At 37.1% G+C, this 26,703-nt stretch overlaps 1 protein-coding gene across 2 annotated transcripts in view; it reads left to right on the top strand.

Annotated features, from left to right (window-relative positions):
- Positions 1-24,081, top strand: part of ATG5 (autophagy related 5) — a 70,737-nt gene extending 46,656 nt beyond the window's left edge. The window contains exons 8-9 of one of the 2 annotated variants that reach the window (XR_012055003.1): positions 9,280-9,429; positions 21,711-24,081. Coding sequence is in view for 1 of the 2 variants with exons in the window: in XM_002196065.6 (XP_002196101.1) it covers positions 21,711-21,847 (137 nt within the window). In the remaining variant the exon portion in view is untranslated. The remainder of the gene's footprint in view (positions 1-9,279; positions 9,430-21,710) is intronic. The other variant, XM_002196065.6, reaches the window with a different exon arrangement.
- Positions 24,082-26,703: the final 2,622 nt, after the last annotated feature.

The raw sequence follows: 26,703 nt of genomic DNA, 5'->3' as shown, positions 1-26,703 counted from the left end.
TTTCAGTTGTTCCTCTTGGGTTGTGGGCGTTCTCCCCTTCTGGTATGCTGGAAAGGTAGGGAAGCTGTCTGAGCTAAATGCAGAAAACAATGTGGGCTTCTGAGGAGATGTGGGGGTAGGCTGATACACAGAGTCAGTGGAGGGGGTGAGAGTCTGACTGAGCAGGCAATTTGGAAGAAAATGACAGATCTGGGAATCATTAAATGTGATTGGGAGAGTGACTATAAACAATGTGGCAGAATGAAAGAGATTGGGGCAAAAGCCAAAACCTGACATAATAAATGTGAACACCTGGACAGAGTAAGTGGGGTAGGAGAAGATAAAAGGATGAAGGCAAAAAAAGTGTATTGCTTGTGGATCATGCACAGAGCTTGTGCAAGGCATCTGTGAAAGAATGGTGAGTAGATGTCCTGCTGGCCGAGTGATTCAGAGAAGAGATTTGGAGAGGCAAATGGAATCATAAGTTGAAAAGAAGGGTAGTTTGTGCTGGCAGAATGACAAGCTGCAGGTGGAGCTGGGAATTGTCAGTTAAAGGACTGAGGAAAGCCTTTTCAGGATTTGCTGTACTGCAGACAGGAATACAAAGCAGAAATTTAGGCATGGCAACTTGGAAAGAAAAAAAGGAAGAAGCAGAATTAGAACAAAATGGAGGGATGATCAAGAAAGATTCAGGCAGAAGGGAAACTGACCTGAAAAGATGGATGCCCATGACAGCAGTGATTCTTACTGCTAAGGATCGTGGACAGGGACGGACAATGCTGGTTTAGGCTTGACTGCTAGAGGTCATCATACTCTGTTTACTGGTTATTCAAATTAGCCAGTAAGTGAATTTGATTATTCTCTTGCTTGACTAAATCCACTCATTCATTATTCAAATGTAACATGCACTATATTAAGCGCTCATGCTCTAATACAGCTTTGAACTATTAAAAAACCAACTAACACACCAGACTGTTTAGTGCCACTCTTGATTTTGCCTGTAGAAGTGTTAGCAGTGTTCCTCAGTTTTAATGAGGAAAAAAGTCACCCTTTTCCATCAAGTAGACTAAACTCCAGAGACTGCAGGACCACAGGATATCGGTGCTACTGAAGTCTCCATGAAACTCATTCAGTAAAGTAATTTTCTCTGATGCTGGATCACTGAGAATGTAACAAATTTCCTCTATCAACAGATGTTCCATCAGTTGAAAATACAGAGGAGATATAGGTATAGGAGAGTTTAATTTGCAAGCATGTTTTGGAAACCTGGGATACTACATGTAAAGGTTTTACTTCTAAAGCCATTGTCTCCATTTGAAGTTGAATACTTGAAATTTAAAAGGTGTCAGAGCTGTAGACTGGCTGTACAATCATAATTTCCTTATATACTTACCATTCAGCTTATAATCACTCTCTGCCTCTTGTCTCTCTTTGTCTTCTGTGAGACTATTGTTGTTCTGCCCAGGCTGGGCATGTTTTAGTGTCAGGTGTAGTGGAAAATCACAGTCCTGATTCTTGAAAGATTAAATCAAGAATGAATGTGCTTCAAGAAGTATTATAATTTAGACAGCTGAATACTGCCTTTGGGAACAGAATTTAATTCTCTTTTTCCCTGGAGAATTCATTCATATGTGATTGCAGGCAAGCTGAATGTTACAAATTCACCCATTTTATAGAGAGGAGCATCAGAAAAATCCAGTGATCATCATGAACTGACCAGTTTGCTTTCTTGTACTTGAAATCAGTGAGAACTCTGGGCCTTTGAGTGTACTTCCTGAAGTAAAGCTTAGGCCTCTCATAACTATTCTTTTGTCCCACCCTCCAAAATATTTCCAGCTATAATATCACTTTGACTTCAATTTGTGATCTCTAAAATGATGATAATTCAGGAAACTCTTGTTAAAATGGTTTCTAAAGGAAAAATAGATTGTAGTCAGACACTAAAAATCATCCTCTTTGGACCTTACTTAGTGTCTTCTAATATTTTTCTTGTAAACTTGTATGTTTTGCTTTAATCCGCACTTCTGGTGGAGGCATTAAAATAATATTAGAACAGAATACGTTATCAAAGGTTTATTAGAAAATAATTAAAAACCTTTTCATGTCTGGATTTTCACACTATTCAGTTAGTGAAGTTTAGATTTACTTAATTTTTCTGGACAAAGGAAGTAAAAGTAGTATCTCATCAAAAGTATGCTTAAAGGTATAATAGATACAGGTGAAGCAGGTTTTTAAAATCTTTTACTCTTCTTTTCAAAGCCTATTACATAATTTTCCAAGCTGTATTTAACCTCCCTCTTTAGAATTGATTCACTGTTGACATTAACTGCATATTTTCTTATCTGCAATGCAATCATTATGAGTTTTTTCTTTCGTTTTTTCCTTCATCTGTTGACCTTTTCCCCCCCTTTTTCCTCTATGGTTTTCTCTTTTCCAATGACTTTTCATTCAACTGGAAGCTTCACAGTAATTGTGGTGTGGTTGCTTGTCTGTGGTGACATCCGTAACTGAGCTTTGTGCCGTGGGAACACAGAGAATATATGGTTTTCAGACTCAGCATTTGTAGCCGTATATTGAGCTGTTCCTGCTGCCAGATTCTTAGGGACCACCACAAGAAGAGGGAGGGAAGGGTTTCAAGAACCACCCACAGTGTCTATATGCCTTTGCTTTAGGAAGCATGGATATAATTAAGTCTTCCTTTTAACTGTGCTGAGAAAAATGTTTCAATTAAAAAAAAAATTATATATATATATATATCTATGTGGATTGAATATATGAATTGATTACCAGCTGTTGCAAACACGGTGTAAAGAGCACCGTCAAAAGAACAGGTTGAATAAAGACATTAAAAGATTGATAGTGAAAATGGTCTTTGTAACATTCTGTGTCAATATTATTTTGGACTGTTATAGACTGCGGGTAACTGTTTAGAATACTGTATTTTATTTAAATTAGCTTATGAAATTATTTATTCAAGGCTCTTATTGTTCATTGAAGTACTGTAAAAAATGAAAACTTTGAACTGTTATTATCCCAACCCATGCTTTACTGTCTCTCCTCAAACTTGTCCTTTATTCAATTATATATATATAATAATATATTTTTAAATATATATATATATGTCTGTAAATTTTTTTTCTACTTAATGAGTTCTGTACAGTGCTCACCTTTCTGGATTGCTAAATAGTTTCATCTGCTTAAGCTGTTGATCAGAGAAAAACTGGTTGACAAAAGACTTAGTTATGGGTGTTGCTATACCAAAAGCAAAGAGTGGTTTCTGTTTAGAGTCCATCCTCTAACTCTTCAGATTGCAAAGAGTGTTGGCTTTATCTTCTCTTGTCCTCAATCACTGCAGTGGAGTTGGAGCAGTGTGCACGGTAGTTGGGAACCCGTTTGTCAAAATATGTATCAAGCATTTCAAACATTAGTAGTAATGGTCAGAAAGTGTAAAGAAAAGCAATGGAAGAAGCACTATGAAGCCAGTGTAGTTCTTAAAACTATTGTAGTTACATTAATTATCTTGACTATAAAGGATAGTCTGTTTTTCTAAAGCAACAATGAGAATGCCTGTCTTTGTTAGTAGCAAACACAGAGTCATAGAATGATTTGGGTTGGAAGGGATCTTAAAGCTCATCTAGTTCCAACCCCACTGCCATGGGCAGGGGCACCTTCCACTATCCCTGGCTGCTGAAGGTCCCATCCAGCCTGGCTTTGAACGCTTCCAGGGATGGGGCATCCACAGCTTCTCTGCACATCCTGTGCCACTGTCTCGCCACCTGCTGAGTGAGGAATTTATTCCTAGTATCAAATTTAAACCTGCCCTCTTTCAGTTTAAAGCCATTTCCCTTTTTCCTATCACTTTCATGCCTTGTAAAAGATCCCTCTCCAGCTCTCTTGTAGGCCTCCTTGAGGTACTGGAAACATATAAGAATTCTAAGAATAATGAAATGTTCAGAGAAGCTTCAAGGAGGTTGCACTTATTTTCACTTCATATTACTCCTCCTGCAGTACTGTGCAGCACTTTCTTCCAGAAGGCTGGATTAGAACTGATCTAATATAACCCTCTCTAATTTGTGTCAGAGTAAGTATTTAGACAGCAAGTGTGTTAAATCATCTGTTTTCTCATCAGCTGAATATTTTCTCTTTTCACATGGTCTTTATTTAGCTGCTTCATAGGCAGTGGTTGTGGTTTTGTGGCAACAGGAACAGTAAGACCAGGTCACCACCTTCCACTGAACGCTGATACATTTCATTTGTGTCAGTTTTTTTTCTTTGTTCTGGTCTTCCTGTGTTGGCATAAAGTTTGAGAAGCAATGACGTCCTTCTTGTCATGTTTAATAAATATTAAAATCACTATTTTCAAACTAATCCAATAATCACTTCTTCTGTATTGTAGCTTGCTGTAGTCTTTCTTTAAGGCATGTTATATGTTTATGTTTAGTTACTGAACTGTATTTTATCAGTTACACAGCAGTTCATGAATTAAAGTCACCTCAGTCTGAAATTTTACTATGGATAAACCTAAATTGTGCATTAGTATATTTTTACTTACTGTATTTCCATAATTATTGTTTAATTCAGTTTGTCTAAAGGCTGCAGACCTTAGCTGATTTCCTAACAGGAATAGATCTAGTTGTTTGGGGTAGTCAACAGTCACTTCTGCTCTGTTAGTTTTTTCTTTTTGCTTTCTTCTTGTCCTGTGCTGTTCTGTTATCTAGACTTCAGTTTTCTAGAGTTTACCAGCAAATTTCTGTATCACTGGATACAAAAATCTAAAATATTTTGACACCTAGGGACTGTGCCTCTCTGTCAGCACTCTTCCATTTCCCAGTTTCTCTTGCTTTTCATTTGTTCTCCAAGATGACCAGTGTCCTGATTAGTTACTCAGGGAAGTCAGAATAAAGTTGTCCAGTGTCACCCTTCTCATTTGCCTTTTTACACTCTTGAAATTTTACATTTATCCTTTCTAGCCAACAATCCAAAATCCTTCAGCTTTGCTTCTCGTAAACTGTGCATCATGTAGTTTTGAATCTAAGCTCATGACAGATGGCTTTTTTATTTTAATATGAAATACCCATTCATGAGTGTTTAGAATCAGGGTTAGGATCAAATTATTCTGATTATTCATTTTGCTGTCTGTAAACTCATTGTCTGATCTTTTTTCCTATGCTTGTGGATGCCACTTGCACAGACAAGAGTTGGTTCTTTAACTGGACAGTTTTTGTGTGGTGAAGTGCAATTGTCTGTAGTAATTCCAGTTCCAGAAAATTAAGCAGTCATTTAAATGAATTCAGAGTTATTGCTATTAGTGGGAAGATTTAGTGGATTATGCAGGAACAGGCTGAGATTAAGCTTGATATTGCTTGTGGTCTCTTACACTGTGTGGTTGAAGTTTCTATGCAGGTAAGGGAGAGCAGATGTTTAAGACCAAGTTGTTGCCTGCAACTATAGCGTAAGGAAACATACCTGATATGATAGAACATGTTACTTAGGAGTATTCTTCCTCAAACTGATGAATAACAAAATTATCCATTCCTGAAAGAGATAATGCCATGGCTAGTCTCTCCTACTGTCCAAAATTCTCAGTTTTACTCAGATTAGGTGGATTAGGCCACTTGCTTACAGCAACACTGTTGTTTACGGCAGATAATAAAATTAAGTGTTACCTATCTATTGCTTCAAGGAAGCCATGCTGTGTTTCCCCATGATTTTCTGTATCTGGTGATAGAATTCCTGTTGCCAATTAAAGGGCCTTTGTTTCCAGAAGTAATATCAGTTCTGAATGTCAGCATTTATCAAATTGGAAAAAAAAATTAATAACTCGGAACTGTTGAAAAAAAAAAATTTGTTAGTGCACATTTATGAAGTTCCTGTAAATGAACATCCCAATACTGTAAACAGTTTATTTAGAAATAGTGACTCATCTTATTAGGAGAAAGGGAGGAACACAGTGTGTTCTTACATAACTACAAAGCACTAACTGCAAGGGGAAACAGTGTTGAGTTCAACAGAATGATTTGAAGAGGCAAAGGGTTAAAATGATAGAAAACAGACTTCTGGGGAGGGAAAGACTTTTCCTCTTCCCCACCAGAAATTTAAGACATTGAGCATAATGCAAAGATAAAAACTGCGTAATGCAAAAGAAAGCCGTTTTCTTGCACTGCTATCATGTCTAAGCAATTCTGGATACAATTTTAATTTGCTAGTGTTGTTGAAGTCTTCATAAAACTTGTTTTGATTTTTGTCTCATGCTTTCTTGAAGGCTCAAATGGTAAACATTTGGACATAATGACGCAAACAGTAGGCTATCAATCATTCCCAGTTTTCACAGCATTGTTGCTCATTCAGAAAAGCTGCGTGAACTGACCTCTTTCTAAAGCAGTGTCATTAGTTCTTTCAGAAATAAAACAAGGATCAAAAAGACTTTCAGGATTTTTCTCTTAAGACTTGCTGTACTGAATGATTTTGTAAAATTAGGGATCAACTGTTTTCAATTAACTCTCAGCTTTTTTTAATGTATAATGTATGAGAGACTACATATTAATTGTTTTTGTTCCCCCTCAGTTTTTTAAGCATTGACTTCCAGTAAATTAGTTAAACAGAAAATTGAATTTAGATTAGATTTGCCATGTAGACTCCTAATTTTGATACAAATGAGAAATTGTGCAACAGAAGGAGGTAAATTTATGCAGTGTGAATGTCTTTGGATAGACATTAAATATGACTGGGCTTGCTTCGCCTGAGGTCAGAATTAGCTTGACATGGGGCTTACTGTGGGAATTGGAGCAGCACAGCACTATCCCATTCCTTACTGCTTCTATGGTGAGCAAACTGAGGAAGTCTTTGCTCCCCATGTCCAGCTAGTAAGTCTGATTGCATGTGCTCTCTGCAGACTGGTCTGCTATTCTGTGTTGTGGAGGTACAGTGTTGAAATATTTTCCCAGGTCAACTGAATTAAAAAATATAACAAGCCCTGGGCAGTTTTAGACACTTTATTAGCCACACTTTCATCCCACGTGTCTGTGAGAGTATTGTGAAGGGTTAGAGGTCTTGTAGAGTGTGGGTGTACTAAAAGATGGTTAAAAGCTTGCTAGTCATACAAATTCTAGACAACTGTCTCCTCTGCTGTGGGAGTCCTCTTGCAGGCCACAACTGATCTTCAGACCACTCCTTAAGCTATTCCACCCTCCTTGCGTCCTTGACTCAGTGGTGCTTTCCGTGTTGGAAGAGGTCATTCTGTACTTCTCCTTTCTGGTGTGAGTCATTATTTGTGCCTGCTATCTTTTCCTAACTAGACCATCTGCTTGGATTATCCTTCTGCATCTGACTTTCATCTTACTGCCAACTTTTTGATTTTCCTTTTTTTTTATATATACCCACAAACACCTACCTGCCCCAGTTGCCTTTTTTTAAGTTGAAGTGGAAACATTTTTTTCTGTGTTCAAATTGCATACCTTTTGATTTAGTAGTCCTTTCTGAGCAAAAAGGTTGAAGTCCAGAGGTTGGCTTGAGATTATAGAATTAATAGTCATGACTACAGAATTAATTAATATCAATTTAATTTGTCATTACCACATGGAAAGGTGCAGGTAATCTGAGAATAATGTGGCAGCTGTGCTTCTTCTTAGCCATCTTCATTTCTAAACAAACTCTTTACGTAATCAGAGAGGGCTTCTGTTGTGTGCAGAATGTTCTGTCTCACTTGCTCCTAAAAGGAAATGTAGTGGGTGTGTGGGGCTAGTTGTGATGTTTCTGCATACATTTTCTTATTAGGGAAACACTGAACATAGTTTGGTTTTAAGGGTTTCTATAACTTTACCTCAGTTGACTACAAGGATAATCCATCTGGTATCTTATGAGTGGTTTCTTCCTTTCCTGCTGGCAAATGGTACGAAATTTAGTAAGTCCAAATGCCAAGATCCTGCACTTAGGACAGAGTAGCGTGGAGCACAGATATAAACTGGGAGAGGAGTGGCTGGTGAACAGACCTGCAGAAAATGGTCTGGGGATGCTGGGCAGTGGCAGACTCAGTTTGAGGCAGCAGTGTGTCCTGGCAGCCAAGAGAGCAAACCACATCCTGGGGTGCATCAAGCACAGCACAGTCAGTAAGAAGAGCTGATTATCCCACTGTGTTCAGCATCAGTGCAGCCTCACCTGGAGTGCTGTGTGCAGTTCTGGGTCCCACGATGTAAGGCTGTTAAGGTACTCAAGTGCCTCCAAGGGACACAACAAAGCTGGTGAGGGGGCTGGAAGGCATGTCCTGTGAGGAGCAGCTTCCTGAGGAAGTGAAGAGGCAGGCACTAAGTTCTTCCCCTGAGTAGCTGGTGATAAGACATGTGGGAATAGCTCAAAGCTGCACTGGGGAGGTTTAGACTGGACCTTGTGAAGCATTTCTTTACCATGAGTGTGGTCAAACACCAGAACAGTTTTCTAGAAAGGTGGGCAATGCTCCAAGCCTGTCAGTGTTTAAGAGGCATTTGCACAGTGCCCTTACTAACATGCTCTAACTTTTGGTAGCCCTAGATTTCTCAGGCAGTTGGATGAGATGATCATTGTAGGTCCCTTCCAACTGCCACAGTCTATTCTAGTCTACTCTTTCCTGTTGCATCCAGCAACTTTGCTAACATCACAAGAGTAATGTGCTGTCTCTTTGTGACTTAGAAGTGGTTTCTGGGCATGCACAGGCACGCACATTCAGAATGGTAGACTGTAGGAAGAGGTACAGCAAATAGGGAAATAATCCTGTTTCTCAGACAAGCCTTTGGAAATTTGTTCAGCTTCAGCTGAATTTGTTCTGTTGGCCACCCAATAAGTTTTATTAGTATCAGACTCCAGACTATTCTCTTTAAATTAGTCAAAAAGCCAATGACTTTATTCAGACACAACAAGAAGTTTTTTAATTCTGTCATTAACAGTAGTAGTATGAAATGGAGAAAGTAAAATCCTCCACAGAGCAAAATAACTTCTTCAAAATTTAGCTTATTTTTAAAAATCACAAGCCAGCATTTCTGAAATGCCCTCCAGAAGAGAGGTGAGGTTTTTCATCCTAGAATAATAGTCCGCTCTTCCCAGGAACATCAGTGTCTTACCATCAATTTCCTGACTGAGTGCTATATAGATTTGGAAATCAAGGCAGTTAAGAAAAGATTGTGGAAAATTACTGACAGAAAATCTGCCTGATTTCTAGTCATCTGCTATGTATGTGAGTTTTAGGAGAACTGTTAGCATCAAAGCGTCTTGACAGCGTTTTTTGGTTGTGTTGAATTTTCAGGTTTAAAATGAGTATTTTTTGTGTTTTAGGAGGAGACTGCTGGTTCCTTATGCACTGTACACATTGCAGTGTGTTCCCACAGAATTTATCACTTAGATAAAAGATGAGTGAAGAGAGACAAAAAAGGAGAAATTAAGAGGCACAGAGGGGTGATGTGGCTTGTACCTGGTCACACTGAGGTCAGTAGCAGAGTTAAGAATTGGATTGTTTTGAGTTGTGATCTAAATTAGTCTGTTTTACTCCAGAGGCCACAGAGGTCACTCAGTATGAGTCAGCCGTCAAAAACTTAAACCTAAACTAAACCTTCCTTCTTGTTTCTTATATATCCTTGCTCGCAGAAATAAGCATGCCAGCAACAGCTGAAGTACACAAAGTACATAGATTTACAGGATATTCCTTATGTTTAGTTTCACAGAAAATGTGACCATGCCTTTAGTGCTGTAATTAGTGCAAGAGTAACTGGAGATTTGGGTCTATCAAAAATTCCAGGAGACAGTAATAACCCTCTGTGAAGATCCACAATGTGAAATTCTCAACCAGGACACTGCAGCCTGCAAACAGATTTAAATGATGTGGTCTCAGGGTTTTTATTTATACTAGTAAACAGAAGTGGGCTGGAACATGTGTTGTTGGTGCTGTAAGACTATTAGCAGTTCTTTGCCATAATTTTGATCAAGGCATATTAATAGTCTACCAGAAAATTTAAGCAGGGTTCATGGATTAAGAGTCTGCGATCTATTCGAAATAGGCAGTAGAAAGGAGCAGATAATTTAGCTGAGTAGGCATGAGCTGTTCCTTGGCATTTGCCCTGAAGTTCAAAGAGTGGGTTCTGGCCCATTTTTAAAACTATATCTATACCTTTAAATTAGGTGTATATATTGTGTCTTTGGGGATTGATTGAGTAAAATCATTCCTGTGTTCCTTCCATCTCTCTTTTTTAGTCTGTTTCTATTTTGCCTTGATGCATATAAGTATAACCTGATTTTTCCAGGAGATAAACTTTTTATAGACCTGGAAAAAATAGAACCTGCAAAACTAAAGGGCCTACAGAAATAATGAGGAGGAAAATAGCAGCTTTACCAGTAATGTAAAGGATAATAATCCATTATGTGTCCTACTCTCTTCTCTAGGGATTCAGCAGCACTTGCTGACAGTAGTTGTCCCCTGTGTGACTACCCCATTTTAATCAGAAATTTTAATAACTTAACAATTAGTGGATTAACAGTGGATAACTTTAGTTTTTACTGTGCACCTGTAGCCATTTGGAGAGTATCTGTTAAAAATAGAGGTGAAACTTTTCCTTATGCTGAAGCTAAAGTCTTATGCAGTGGTTTGGCTTGTGCACAGGAGGTGCTACAGTCAGTGAAGATCTGAATGCACTTGTGCGCCTTGTCCTTTTTCCAGATGGTATCATCACCACATTTACAATGGCAAAATGCAGCAGGTCTCTACACTTTACCAGACTTCACTATGTATCTTTGTGCAGGCTGTCACCAGCCATTGAAGCCAAGAAGCCAGCTTGGCTTAAATGTATGAACCAGATACACAAATAGATGCCCTCCTGGCACTTGTAATGTTGGCCATCAATATCCTCAGTTGGAGAGATGGCTGCAAAGCCAGTTCTCTTTAGTGCTGTGAGCTAATGCGGCCAAATTTGTGGTAATTAATTTCAGGCCTCTACATATTTGTCTACACAGCTAATGATTCCTAGTAATCTTGCTAACTAATTAATGATATTAACATAGCAAAATTTTTTTGCAAATGCTGTATGTTTGTGTTGTAAGCTTTATGGATTTATTTTTCTACTATAAAGTGGAAAAATATTTTTTGAACTCTAAATGAAAAATATTTAGGTTATGAGTCAAACTCACATTAAAAACAAAGATTATATTATAGTTTATCAGCTTTGCAGCTAACTGTCATAGTATTTTGGAATGGAGAAGCTAAAAAAAACTTTTGATGAAAACTTTCTTCCAATTTTAACTCTGACCAGATAGCTGTTTCGAGAAGAGGTTATTTTTTTTTTAGTGTTCAGTGTATAGTCCTGCAGGTATTCCATTACTCCTTTCACCACTCCTTCCTGAATTTTTCAGTGCTAGATTCTTTAATTTTACTGTGGTAGAGATCTCTAAATACTTTAGTCTACTAGCTGTTCAAAAGAACTTACAGTACATGTACCAAAAAAGGTATTTCATGTGTGCAAATTCTACAGTCTGCTCATTACAGAATTTATTTTTCGATGAGTAAGGGCCGGAAGACGCTAATGTAAGTATTTTAGCAAGGGTTTGTATTTCTCTGATAAACAGCACTCCCCTTCTGTTTGTGATCACAGGATGAAAGCTCTCTAAGCTTGTATATGTACATTTTTACTGCTACATCATGTAGTGTGCTCTTAAGATTGAGATCTCATTCCCCAGGAAGCATTTCTGTCTAAGATTAATTGCCCTTTTAAAATCAGTGTTTGATGTATTCCTTTGGCTATATCCTGACTCACTTTAACCCTCTTTGACCTGACCCCACTGACTATTACCACCGTGGCTGGAGCAGAAATCCTTCAGCCTGATGTATGCAGTACAGACTTGAGCCTGTGGTTTTTCACATCAATGGATTCAATTAGCTGACTTTTTACTGATCAGCTTAGCAGAAGTTGAAGAATTTGTCAGACATGAAACGAAACTGTCCATACTTTGAATATAATTGAATAGCTCATCTCAATTTTCACATGTAGTTTGCTTGTGAAGTTGTGTACTTTCTTAAATATCATAATAATATTCTTGGAAGTAGCATTTTTAAAAAGGAAAACCCAGTTTATTTTTCTCTAGTTAAATAGGGGAAGGCACAAAACATGAAATAACAGCCATTAAGCCTTGAATCTGTATGTGTCACTTATCACTCTTCAGCCAAATGGTTTTAAACAGTAATTATATCCCAATGTCCACTTTTGAAGTTGATGTATTAAACTGGGCAGATAAACTAGCAATTAGCATTGAAAACAAGTGAATGTGCTGGTCTCTTCTGTATTGAGAGTGATTTTTTAGAAACAGTAATCCTTCTGTGCTTTGGTAGGAATAGGTCATCGTTTGATTAGCTGAAAAGTTCTTTACAAAAGATGAACAGCCATGAGGATCACAGAATATTTGCAGGCATGATGTGAATTATAGTAACTTGAAAATGAAGTAAACTTGAGGTTGAAAGTTCAAGAATGCCATTAAAAACCTTTAAAAATATATGAATGTGCATATGCTTTGGAAATATATAATGTGATTGCATAGAGAATTTGTTATTTAATTGTTTGGCATAATAGCATTTTGAAAACAATGACATTGTAAAAGTTCTCACAAACTGTTAGTAACAAGGTCTTTTACAGCAAATTGATTTGCTTTGGACCAAACTTTGTAGAAATAAATCTTTATCAAATGTGATTTTTTGGTGGTGTTGTTTTTTTTTTTCCAAGAACCATATTGATTATGTTCAACTCCCTAATTGTATAGATAGAGAGTCCTAATTTCTGAAGATCAGTTTTACACTGTTTGGAGGGAAGGGAAACCTCAAATCTAATTAAGGGTATAGTGCATAAAAGGGTTAACTTCTGGTAAGTCAAGATGCCTGCTGTTCCAAAAAGCTACACAACTCTTAAAAGTGATTTAGCTCTCCTTCAACAATGGAAAACATATCATGGACAAGTTGGCCTCAATTTGTCACGCATTCAGGTGTTTATCTTTTAATGCACACCCTGCCTGTTCCTCACGTATCTAAATGTGATGTGTGCTTGCTTGTTACATGGAAAAGCAGCATGATTTACATTGAGCTTTCTCACTTTATTCACATGTGAATAGACAAACTTAATGCATTGAAGAAAATGGGTTTATAAGCCTCAGCTGCTAACCCCAGCCTTTTAGAAACTACCACAGGTTTATTGCCAGTTCAAAGATGAGGCTAAAACACTGATGCTAAGGAAGAAGTGTTAGAAGAATATTCCCTGGGAGTTTAGTCTTACTTTTTTTTATTCTTCCTGAAGCTAGATGTTTGATGGGAAGCATTTTTGGCCTTGTAAGGTCTTCTATAAGATGTCAGATTTTTAAGAAAAGTATTTTAGGGTTCTGTCATAAATTAGTTCGGGACTTGTTCCAAGAACCCCATTTAAAAAACTTCTATGAAATATACAAGAATAAAATAATTTAAAAGCAACAACAGCGAAGTTTAGTTAAGTAAATTTTAGTTAAGTTTCCACCCTCTATCTGCTTTTCCATTGAGTTGCCTGAACTCTTTTACAAAAGGAAAAGTTCCCTTGTCTTGCATGGTGTTACAGTCAGTGTTAATTGTTTTGGGAAATGGTTAAAAATAGTCTGCTTAGTGGTGTTACAGGCCAAATTCACTTTCTCTAAAAATTTTTTGAGTGCACTAGTAAAAAGGTTTTCTAGTTCATTTACATGTTTTCAGGCTCCTGTGAGATTAGAAGTATAAGCCAAGTTCTCATCTGCTGCTACAAAGCATCATAAACTTTTACTTGTGGTGATTACTTTAATCTGATTGTTTTGCTATGTTTCAGAAATGTGGCTATCTAACCTAAGGATAGACTTGAGGTAAAAGATGTCAGGAAATAACAAGAGAGAAAAGTTGCGTGGAAAAGAAAATTATGAATGGGTTGAGGCCAAGTATTTGATTTCATCTCAGTATTTAGTGATATTTAATGTATGGTGGTAATATTGCATATAATAATATTGCACTTCTGTTTGGGGAATAGCGAAGGCTGGTTGGTGCTTGGGATAATCCAAGGAATGTAATCATATAAGAACTGTGACAAATAAGGTTTTGTCTTCTCTGTTAAGTCACAGATGTCTAAATTCAAGTTGAGATGTTTATACCATGAGAAGATCACAAAGATACCAGCCAACTGGCCTGTGTCAAAACCATGTAAAGAAGTAGAGCAATAATTAAAGCTAAATTAGTGGATGTGGATTTAATATCAGTACATATTTATATCTTGCCTGGAACTGGGCTTTTGTAGTCAGGTACTCTGCAAGAATAGAGTTCACTGAAGTTGATACAGCTCTGGTTCTGTCATAGCATTTTGGACAAGTAGTTCTTATGAGGGGCTCTGGTAAGATGATGTGAAGGCACTCAAAAAATTAAATTGAGAACTCATGTTACTATTAAATGGTTAAAATGAGTGATATTGTCTAGTTGCTGATAGTTAACTAAATCTATGTCATAGTTTATTTATATTCATGTCAGGCAGTTCTAGTCTATGTAGGAACTGTCATTCTTAGTCTCCAAACCCCATCTTGTATTTGGAACAATTCTTATTTCAGACACGGAATCATTTTGAGAAAGAAATTTGTACTGAATAATGCAATGACCTTGTATTTCTGTGAGTGAGTTCTTCACCTGAAGTCAGCTTAGTGGCTTTCCCCAGTGCTGGTGAGATATGTAGGCAGGAAGGAAAAGTCAGTCCTGTGCTTTCATGTCACATATCAGCATCTAAAATTTTTGAGGTCAGAGGAACCTTTTGTTGTGGCTAGGCTATTGTAGAGTTGGCTTTGCAGAACTCTTTGTGTGTTCTTGCTCTTGGTCAGAGGATATTGAACAGCACATCTGTTGATGTGATCCAGTGTATCATCTGTGAGTTGCCTGAAACTGATCATTGCTCCAGCTTTGGGGAGAGGAAAAGAATAAGGATTTTGGTACTTTGTGTGGTTGAAGTGAGGTTAAAAGCACGTTAGGATTGCTATGGAAAATTAGTCACTTCTAGCAATAGAGCCTACTGCTGTGGCAAGCAGGGTGGTTTTTGCACAGGAAGGAATTTACAGAATAGTAAGGACAGCCTGGGATATGCTGGCTCAAGTAGGCTAGTGTAAAGCTTCTTAAAGCTCATAAGATTTTATTCCTAGTATAAAAATTCTAAATGCTAACTAAAAAAAAAAAAACCTGCTCAATTGAACATATAGTAAACTTAGACAGTGAAGTTATAGTTTCTTAAGAATGAAATACTTGGTTTTAGTAAAGAGAATGTTTGCTGTCTGAAGTACTTATGCTGGGTTCATTCAAAGAGCAGAATATCATTTGGCCGTGAGATTTCACCAAAATCAACTTTTTATGCACTTCCCATGAAATTACATAGGTATTGAGCTCTTGTTAGTACTCAGCTCATTAAGTACAACTTTTTCAGTGTACAAATTTATTTTTCTATTTGATCTCTTTATATTGAGGTAGTCATTACTGTGGAATCAGAACACTTCACCGTATTTCTGTACCTTAGTCACTATTACACATACACATGCCAGAAACTGATTGCAGATGTTCCAGTTAGATTGGAGTTGATGACTGGAAAAGCCTTTAATAATATGTGTTAGTTTCTAATACTTTTTTTAAACATACTGGAGAAAAGTAAAGCATGAATATTTAATTTATACATGGGTTTAATTTATTCTGTAGCTATGGTTGCTCACTGAGCAAATAAATATTTTTGTCATGAATTAAAAAATATATGGTGTCTGCCTGTAGTAAGTACTACAAAAGTGGTATGAAAATGTTCATAAATGCTCCTTAGCCTAGTTTTATTTTTTCATTTTATGAACACGTTTTTTTTGTAGCACACACAATGAAAATAATTGTGAAACTTGTTTTGTTGTAAATGGTATCCTGTCTTTCTCAATTTTAATATTAGACATAGGAACTGTTTGGACAGGTTACTGTTAAATGAGATAGATGCTCTTTGTCAAGTTTCAGGGCTAACAAATTAAGCCATTGCTGACTTTATTGAGGTTTGAGGGTTTTTAGAGATGCTACTTACTTAAAAGTGCAAAAAGTGAAGTACGTTAATCGAATATATGTTTGTTTCTTTTCTGCAACCAGTGCTGAAGTCACTGGTGGAGAATTTCTTTAGACTATGAGACTTGTCAGGGGCTGTCTTGTTTCTGTATGTCCTAGAATTTCCAGCCTGAGGTGTCTAGAGAGGGGAAGAATAACTTCAGCCACTGCCCAGTGCTTTCTTACCACATGTAGTTACAAATTAGAATAGTCTTTGAATTTGCCTACTAATATAGAAGAATCTTTTGTAAATAAGTGCACAGTTGCATGTGTGATCCTTGGTGCTAGACCAGAGGCCTAGCTTCCAAGAAGGAAATTTTCACTTTTGCTTGCAATAGATTTAGCCTTGCCCAGTTTTGGCTCCAGGCTTTCAAAATTGGGTCAGCAGTATCTTTCAGTAACAAACTTAGTGGTTGCACACTGCATTATTCACACGGAGCACATTACTGAAAGCTATGTTTCTGTATGTAATTTCCTGAGAGATCCTACAGAGGTAGATAAAATCTTTCCACTGGAAGTTTGGTGTGTCTCTTCAGATTCAGAGATGTCTGAGGCACCAGGTGCTGAGCACACACTGTTCTCCTGCCAGATAACCTGAGGAGCAGAAAAAATGGGGAAGAAAGCAGCCACATCACAGTCACAGAAAGAAAAGTCTGCTCCTTATAATGCTGTCCCAAGATGAGTTTTCCTACAATATGGCATAGCCTATTGTCAGGAATACCTTTAGTATCATATTTCCAGAGCATATGATATATTCTGAAGATAAGCAACCAAATGTCTATGGCCCACTTCACAGCTGGAAAAGCTGGCATCCAGTTGTGTTACACTATTAAAATGCTGCTACTGCATGAAACTTAGTTGTGTTTACTCCTTATACATTTTTGTGTCCTTGTCTATAGTCCTGTGGCTTTGTAGCATAGAAGAAATGCATTGTTTGCCCCTAATTTGAAGTACCGGGTTCTATTTGCCTTTTTAGAGTTGTAAAACCAATTTTGTAAGTGGTGCTGCCCCTGACTACAGGCAGATTCTAGGACTTGCTATGCAGAGAACTTGCATGCTGAGGATTCTAATTGAGTACTCCAGGGGCACTTTTGCTAAAGCCTGAATATCTTGTATTGTCTACCGGGTTAAGGGATTTAAGCCTGCTAAATTGCTCTTACAGGTGATTGCTTGAGGCCACAATCAGAGGGGAGGTATTTCATCCCACTAAAGAATTTTAAGTGGTACATCACAGATGTAGTCTGGCTAGAGGAGCTGTCTGTGTGGGTGAAAGGGAGTATGTCTTTGCAGCACTGGTTAGCACTTTGGTGCTAATCTGGGTAAAAACTAGCTGAAGTAAGTAGCTGTGACAGAGGCAGTGTGTTCTCACTATTCTGCTCTCGGGCACTTGAATCTGTCTCAAAACTAAACCAATCTTTTATGTCTATCTTCAGTTCTTTCAAATAATAACGTAACTCAGTAGAAAAATTTATTTAGATGTATCAGTGCTCATGTGCAACAATCTGAATTAATGCTAATTAAGCTAATTTTCCTATTACTGAGTAGATTAGTTTACAAGCAGCAATTTACATAGCTGAAGGAAAGAGAAAAATGTACTCTATGATACCATGATATAGCACATCTTCCGACCTTCTCTGAAGGCTACAGATTTTCTTGTTTGTTCTTCCACTGTGTCTTGCTGATTCCTGGATATTGAGAGGTTTTAAAGGAAGCTGGGGATTAGCAACAATGAATATTGTAGTTAGGGCATTCCCCTTAAAGGAGAGAGAGTGGGCTCAAGCTGCCTCAGGTTGAGGAGGGCTTTGAGTCACTCTCTCAAGGACTCACTTGAGATGCAACAGGCCACTCTCTCTTGCTTCCTTCCAGCAGATGCCTATCTGCAAAAGAGAGTCCTTTGCCAATATTTTCTTTTAGTGGTTTCCTCATCAGGAGCACGGAGCCACCTTATAGGTGACAGAAAAGTGATCTCTTCTTAAGCCCTTACTTCAGAGGTTCTTGTTTCTCTCCATTTTCTGTACAGAGCTGGAAAACTCTTCTGACTTTGTGATATGATTAATTAGTGTGGGTCTGGTCAATACTTTAAGTGTTGCAGCCTTGAGTTAGGGTCTCAGTGAGGTGAATGTCTCAAAAATGTCTTAGTACAAAACATGTAATCATAGTTACTTGCCTTCTGGAGGTGGACTGTTGTTCAGTTTTACCAAGAGGTGTTACCATCTGTGCTTAGAGCTTGCCTCTAGTAACTTGAGGAGGGTACAGTACCTTCTCTATTGATACAGCTCCACAAGGAAAGCGGTAAGAAAATAATTTATTCTTGGGACAACCTCTCTGATAGACTATTTAATTCATTTTTAACATTTTTTTGGGGCTTTATTTTGTGAATGCCAAAACAGAGTTTGTTACTTCAGTAATATAGAAGCACTCTGATTTTAAGTAGCACTATGAAAACTTATAAAACATAGATTACTATGCTTTTATTTTTCTTGTATTTCCACTTAATCTTATTCCCTAGAGTAATTTGTAGCAAAGCAAAAAAAAAAAAAACAAACAAACAAAAAACAAAAAAAAACCAAAAAAAAACCACCCCAAAAAACCAAATAAACAAACAAAAAAACTTAGGTCATGTGATAAGTAACATGTAACTCAATTCTGACAGGTTTTTAAGAGGACAAAAAATGTTGGTGAGGTTACTGGAAAATCTGAATTAGTGTTTTTGAGGAAATGCTCTTTATTTTTTCACTGCATTACTGAACATTGTAGAATGGGTATTGACAGTAATGATATCATTAGGTCTGGACCCTCTGCACTGCAGATTAACAGTTATTTACCCTAATTTTCACAGGCATTATCCAATGACATAGAGTGGCATTACTTTGTAAGTAGGTAGTTTAAATTTTATACCACTAATTTAAATACATGTTGTGTTTAGCAACTTGTACACTTTGTAGCCGCATTTTGTCAGTTTAAAAAAGCTTCTTGTGATCATAGAATGTGGGATGGGGAAGAAGAGGACAGCAGTTGGTGTGTCAAGATGCATCTAAAATCATGGAAAGAAAATATTTTGTAAATCTAGTAATCTATTGTATCTCTAAAACAGGTGGATGAAGTTTTCATGATACCTAGCAAACAATTCAGAACTCAGATCACAGTGGAAATGGCTAATAATTAGACAGCTCTTGACAAAATAAGAATATTTTTCAGTAATTGTTTTAATGTATTTGCTGTTGGCAGCCTTTTGCTACAAAAAGTAGAGAAGAGTCCATATGAGACACTCTGATTTACAATCCAAATTGTGATGGAAAACACGAAAGTTGAGGAAAGTTTGGGTAAATGTGCCTTAAGTGAGAGTTTGTGGTTCCTAGTAACAAAAGGAGAGAAGAATGTTGAAGTAAAAACAATGAATTTTGTGAAAGAAGGTTGCAGTAAATACAGAATTGGGAGATAAGATCTCTTCAGTCAAGCCTTAAGGGGAAGAGGAATTAAGGAGAAGTGATGCTTTGTCAGAGACAATACTAAAGCACAAACAATGCTAATGCAGAGATTTAGATTTTAATTAAACTGGTAAATTCTTCATTGACCTCTGAGGCTTTCTCAGTTTGCCAAGGAACAGAATAAAAGACTTGTATGAGAAAGGGACAAAGCTGGGTAAGGAACAAGGAAGGAGACATCAAGATTACCTGCACTTCATTTTTAAGCAAGAGCAGGCACATGCACAAACATACATATGTTGCACAATAATGGAAGAGCCAAAGAAAATGTTTATCATTTATGAGCCTTTCTTCTAATGGCAAGAAAATTATACTGGCGTTCTAAAGCTTTTAGTCTTATTTTTTGCAAGTTTTGGCTAAAAAGAGTAAATTGCATTCTGTCATCTGGTTTTATGTAAATTAGTGGTTTCTGAAAATTAAATAATACTATGAAACATTAAGAAAAAGTCACTAACTCACACCAATTTAAGGAATGACATTGGAAGGTTTTCATTTTAAAGTGTTAAATACATATATTTGGAGGTCACTTAAAAATATTTAGATGTTCCCTAACTTCAAAAAAAGAAAACTGATGTTGTAAATGAATTAATGCACCGCCACAACTGGGTTTCTGAGATCTTTTCTTTGTGAGTTAATTCTTTTGACAATCTGACTGGTAGTGTTTCAGCCCAGTAAATACCTATTTTGGCTAGAAATACCAGAAGTTGGTTTTTAAATTATGTGCTTTGTTATTCAGACTTGTCTGCAATAAAACCAGAAACCAGCAAGTTTTTGTGCTTAATTTAGTGTGATAATGTGTGTATTATGCCATTTAGAGAATCAAGACTTTGAACAGAATATACCATATGTAGGTAACAAGTAACAAAACTATAATGCTTTATTTTAAGCAAACATAACTGTCTGCTCTTGCAGGAAGAATTATTACTAGCGTAAAGTCAACTACATGTTTAGGATGATTTTTTTTACCAGCTGTGTGGGCATAGATAGCTGGTTATATTACAAACTTCTTCAGGCAGCTGTCAGATGATTTTAACTACCAAATAAATGTGATTTCATCTGTGTTACAAAATAGTAATTACAGTACAACTGGGGCTACTGAATGCAAGAACCAGTAATGGTGCCTACAGTCCTAGATTCTGCTCTCTTCCATGCAGCTCTTGGTGAGGATGGTGGTTTGTTCTGTAATAAAAACACTGGAGAGGGACATAAAATGCCAATTAGTGAATGCTGTAATACTTCTGAGTACTGAATGGGGATTTTACTGTGGTAGGTCTGTGTGAGAATGCCATAGTATAGAATAAAATGAGTGAAAGGTCACTGCCTACTTCCCCCCTCCCCCCCCCAACAATTATTGGAAGCATATTTCATATGCTCTTCTCCTCCCTTGTCGCTGAAAAAAAAATTTGCATTTTTTGTTGTTTTAGTTCATGTCATGACTGTTATGTCAGTTGCTTTAGCTGGTTCCCATCATTTGAATCAACGGATCAAAGTACTTGCATCCTCCGGGACAAGTATAAATAAAAAGGATTGAAATATTCTTAGAAAATACTCTTGTTATACTGGAAATAATTTGCTAACTTTGCTTTTCCAAGAGATGAAACTGAGAAAAAGCCGGTGCCAGCTCTGCCATTGGAGTAACTCTGAAATATTGCTAGAAATTTATGTAAATTATTCTTAGCAAAATAAACTTACTTCAGGAATAATACATGTGTTATATTACACATAGTCCAGCTCTTTCAAGAGATCACACTATTAAGAACACAACTTAGTAGTATGTTTTAGGAAGCTCAACATTTTAAGCATGATCTGTGTAAAATTCATATGCCTTACAGCTGGGTGAGATGGATGTGCCTTAACTGGGTTGACAACAAGCTGGGATCACTGTAGGATTAAAAAAAAACCCTCTTGCAACGAGTAAAGTGTCACTTTCATTAAATTTTACTTAATTCCAGTTTTGTCTTGGAATTAATTTTAACTCAAAGGTTCTGTTTTAGATTCTACAAATCTCCACTTTCTCCATACTGATATTTCCTACTTTTCATTCTGTTAAATGTTGAACTCTGTAACACCAATTAAATCTACCGTAAATTATGTATGAGTAAATGTTTAATCTTCCTGTGAACTTTGAATGGTATACTAGTGGTTTCTCTTTTTCTTTGAATTAGATGGAGAGCAGAAGACTCAAGTGATGATTCATGGAATTGAGCCAATGCTGGAAACACCCATTCAGTGGCTAAGTGAACATATGAGCTATCCAGATAATTTTCTCCACATTAGTATCATTCCCCGACCTACTGATTGAAACTCAGCTATATTCCTATGAGGATCATTCTCTGGAAGCTGGAATTCTAAGGGCATGTCAACTTCTTGCTTCTGTCAGTCTTGACAGAGGCAGCCTGACCAGAAAAAAAGAAACCAACAAAAAGCTGAAACAAAACAAGAAGTCCTCACTGCTGTAAGCCAAACAGGAAGAGAGATCCTATCATCAGATAAGGGCAATTGGGCTGATCTTATTTTGCATCACTGCTGCGTTTGTTCACCGCTGTAATTAAATCAGTTGCGATATGAAAGAATTTACAGGACTTCTGCAAGTCTGCTGTTTTCTTGTAAAATACAATGAAGCTGAAACTGTCAGCCGAAGAGCAAATGGAAATATGCCACTTGATTGTATTTCTGATTAACAAATAAACAGGGCTGTTTCCTAAAGAGGTAGTGTTTCAGCTTTGAGGGTGGAAACATTGGTTTAATTTTCTAGAAAGTTAGACCCTGAGAGATTTGGTTACCAATAGCTTTTTGTAAAAGATCAAATTACTGTAAATCCATCTTTCCTTAATGAGAAGTTCATGTTTACAGTATATGTATTGGTATGCAAATGATCTTTTAACTTTGATAACTAGCAGTGAGAGATTTTAAAATAAGCCCGTGAGCATGTTTTGTCAGTTAAAAACATGCACAACTTAATAATTACAAATACTCTTGATTTGTGTGCTGTCACTGAATACTCCAGTGTGCTTATTATTCAAACCAGTTTTCATAGACTAGCAACGATGTAGGATAATTTGTCTCAGGATTCGTCATGGCATTTCTTTGTGCTCATCTAGTTTTTTTTTTTAAGAATATATTTTCTTAATTTACTTTAAAAAGTTGTTTGGTTTTGGTTTTTTTTTTTTTTGTTTTTGTTTTTTTTTTTTAAGCTACAGGGATGTTGTGAACAGGATTGTATCCTGCTGTTTATTCCCAGAGACTAGGAAACAGTTAAATTGTAGAATGATGAACAGATTGCTTTTTAATGATTTTGAATTTTGGAAAGCTGAAGCTTTTCCAAGCTAATACTTTCTTACATCTGTGGTCCCTGTGCAATCAGTCCACAATTTGGAATCTTCTAATCTCATTGCACAGATTTTTTCTTAGTGTAGCAGATGTATTTTTAGATTATTGGATCATTTTGGTTCCTAAATGTTTGTTACTATTGCAGATGCTACTCGAACTCTACCATTTTTTTTGTGTTTCACTAAATTAATCAAACTCTGTGCTCTATTGCTTTGTCTGCAGTTTGTGGCTGTTTGTGGCACAAAACTATGTTTATAGTAGACATATTATCCAATCTGTCAAATATTATCCAATATAAAGAAAGCATGATATTTTTCTTTCAAAAATAGTGGCTGTCGAAGCTCCTACTCACGGACTTGGCTTGTAAATGTCCCGGTAATTCCCAGTGCTGTTCCCATTCATTCCCATGCTCCCTTTATGGCAGGATACTTACCTGTATCTGAAAAAGAAGAAAATGAGGATCAGCCAAACGAACAAAAACCTCTTTCTGAAGCTAGAGGGGAAGGATCTCCATGGGTGAGGATAGGGTTGAGGCTAAGAAGAGCCCTGAGGGCAGAAAAAATCTGTAGACAGATTAGATACTGTTTTGAATGTTAATGAGGAAATAGCATTAAGGAAATGGAAGGGTAAAGGTACTAACGAAACAAACCTATGCTGTATTCTGTAGGACACGAAGAATTTTTAAAACAAAACAAACCATGCTGGTCTGTGTTTATGCAGAATTGAAATATAATATTCTTATGGTGGGATGATTTGGGTAAGTTATTCTAATTTCCAGTTCTGTTTGGAATTTTTGTTACAGTGTTGGATTGGCATTTATAAACTTCCTTAGGCACACATATCTAAATATTTTGGAGATTTTCAAAGTCCTGCCAATGGATAAAGCAAATATTTTGTAGAGTCTTCATATTTAAAAAAAAAATCTTTTGTAGGGATAATTTTTCCATTAATCAGGATAAGAGGCAATACATTTCAAAAACTGTAGAAGATTGTGTTTCCTTTGTTTTAAGGTAATCTGGAGTGAGTCATTGGCTATTTTAATATACTCTACACCAGCATTTTAAGTATACAGCTCTTCTTATGGCCCGTATTTGCCAGTAAATCCAACTTTAAGGCCTAGCATGGAACAAAGAAATAGCTTGGCTTTAAAACGTACTCTTTCCTCTTACTTTAACTATTTAAACTTTATTAAAAAAATAAAACAAAGTTTGAGTCTGTCTTTATTTTCCATCTAAATAAGGATCTTTGTCATGTAATGATGAGTATTTACTTAATAAGTAAGAACTTCTTAGAAGAGGTTCTTAGAATACCATCATGTATAGATTGGGTTCTGAATTAAAGCAGGTAGGTATCTATTCTGTGTTAAAGTATCTGGTAGATATCTATTCTGTGTTAAAGTATCTGGTAGATATCTATTCTGTGTTAAAGTTTTGAGATAGGCGTGGTGACATTTTGAAATGTCACAGTAAACCTGAGTAATATCTCTTGAGTGAGAGGTAAAAAGACATTCAGAACTAGATTTCAGATTTCTGTACTTTCACATTACACTATCACATTAGCTTGTGGAAGATGAGTTTTTAAAATGGGGGAGACGTTTTCTCTCCTTCCCTTGCCTTTCATATCTCTACAATTCAAGTAAATAAGTTATTTTAACTGTGAAATGAAACACCAGTTTCTCTGAAAAGTAGATTGGAGAAAGGAATATAAACCAGCTATGCAAACAGCTGTATGAAGAGTTTGGTGTATGTTGGGTTTTTGTATGTATAAAATAACTAGCATTATATGGAGTTTAAAGGTGTGGTTTTAGTAGCATTTATATGTATAAAAAACACTTAGGGTAGAAAGAGAGGCAGTCAAACGCCATGTTAGGGTTGGAGGATCTTGACTGCAATTGAAACTGTCAAAATATGTCCGATTTTAAAACAGCACTTTGCACTGAAGATATTCAAAGCCTTAATCCTTGCATCATTTCACTAATGTAGGTCAATAATAGAATGAATATGTTGTGGAAACAAATCTGTGCTGTAGCTACTAATACTCATTATACCCTGAGCTCCCATCACAACTGAGTATAACATGTTGGAAAGGGTAAAGCCAATTTGCAATGTAGTTTGCTTGCATCTGTTGGAATTTGAAGGATCGCTTGCTAGACTTTTGTCAAGTGTGTTTTGCAAGTTCACAAGCACTTCTTAGAAACCTCTAGAAGTTCGGTTCTTTTTCAAAGAAAATCAGGCTGTAGGGGGGGAAAAAACAATCAATTGCACTGTTCACTAAACCTGTTCCTTCAGTGGCTGCCTTACAGTGAAAGAAAGTGCACAAGTGAGAGCTGGAGATGCCTTATTTTGTACAGATATGTTATAATTTCTCCTTATGTATATTGTTACTTAGTGTCCCAGCTGACATAGCAAGCCAGACAGCTTGTTATTCTTTCAGCTAGACAGAGGTGCTCAAGTATTTTTATTACTACAAAATTAAAGCTTAGAATGGAAACTATCTGGCTGAAACTTGCACCTTACATGCTTTTCTGACTATAATTAACATAATCTACACTTCAAAGTTTGATTTCCATCAGTCGTGTGTACACACACCCTCACTGGATGTTTTCTGCAGCTCAGAATTAGCAAAATGGCTGGTTTTCCTTCTTTTTAAAGTTTATCTGAGTCTGTACAAGGCCATCAGGAGAGGGTATCAGGCCATGGAGGTGAGCCTAAAGCCCTGAAATTGTGGCATGACACAGGAAGTCATACAGTTTCTTCACCATTTCCACAGCGACCATTTTATCATATGAATCCTGGCCCTTGCAGATTCTTCTTGAATTTGCTGCTTCTGTTTATTTAGCTGATGCTTGACCTCAGCTGAGTAGTGATGAGGCTGTGCCTGCCCCTAGCTCCACAGCTCCTGTCTGTCTCCCTTGCAGGAATACTGTTGGTGCCTTGTGTGTGACTAAAATGCCCATCTCTGGGGCTCTCCCCGACACTTCTCACACAGCTCCTCCTTCACCACCAGAGCAAGAGTTCATTTCTGCTGGCTTTTACCATGAACTGGGTGGCCCTGGAGGAAAGCAGTGAGAGAAGGGTGCGGAGGAGGAGAGAGGGAAACAAGAGGAGTTAAAAAACAGTGAAGGTGGGGCTTGAGAGAAAATACTTTGTGGGGACTGAAATGACAGAGCCAGATTCTTGATCTCACCCAGGTTTCTCATTCACTCATCACCTTGCAGCTCCCACCACGGGCTTTCCTTTCCATCCTTTCCATTAATACAGTGCAATGGCTTTCACCTGCGGGACAATGTCTGGCACCCCTGGTGTTGCCTGGAGTGAGCAGTCATTGACTGTGAATTTAACTTTGATGGTTTAGCACATTGCTGAAGGAAGCCTTTATTTACAGCGATTGTTTCAGAGCTTCTTCCTCTGCAGCAGATCCTCAGCCTGGGCTTCCTTCGTGTGAGGAGTCAGAATGGGGAGGTCCTGCCACAGAAAACATCCTGCACAGGCAGCACAGGTCCCTGTTCCAGTACACTGTATGTTGGAAAACTGAGTCATGGATGGATGGTTGGATGAGTCACTAGAGGACCTTTCTTTCATGAAAATTACTGTTTCATGTCTCTGAAGCTTTGTTTTATGCTGTTTTGAATGTTTCATGAAGAACAGCAGAATACATTTTCAGTGTGGGTAATAAATACCAAACCCAGTTTTGATCACAAGCATTTTCTGTTTCATTTTCCAGTCAGAATAAAATTCCATTATATGGGGCTTAGTTGTAGAACAAGATGTCAATATTTGTAATGAGTCTGTATAGGCAGTAGAAAGAGGATGTGTCCATTGTAATCAT

Source organism: Taeniopygia guttata, chromosome 3 (genome assembly GCF_048771995.1).
Source record: "Taeniopygia guttata chromosome 3, bTaeGut7.mat, whole genome shotgun sequence".
Taxonomy (NCBI): Eukaryota; Metazoa; Chordata; class Aves; order Passeriformes; family Estrildidae; genus Taeniopygia; species Taeniopygia guttata.
This window is presented reverse-complemented; position numbering and strand designations above follow the sequence as displayed.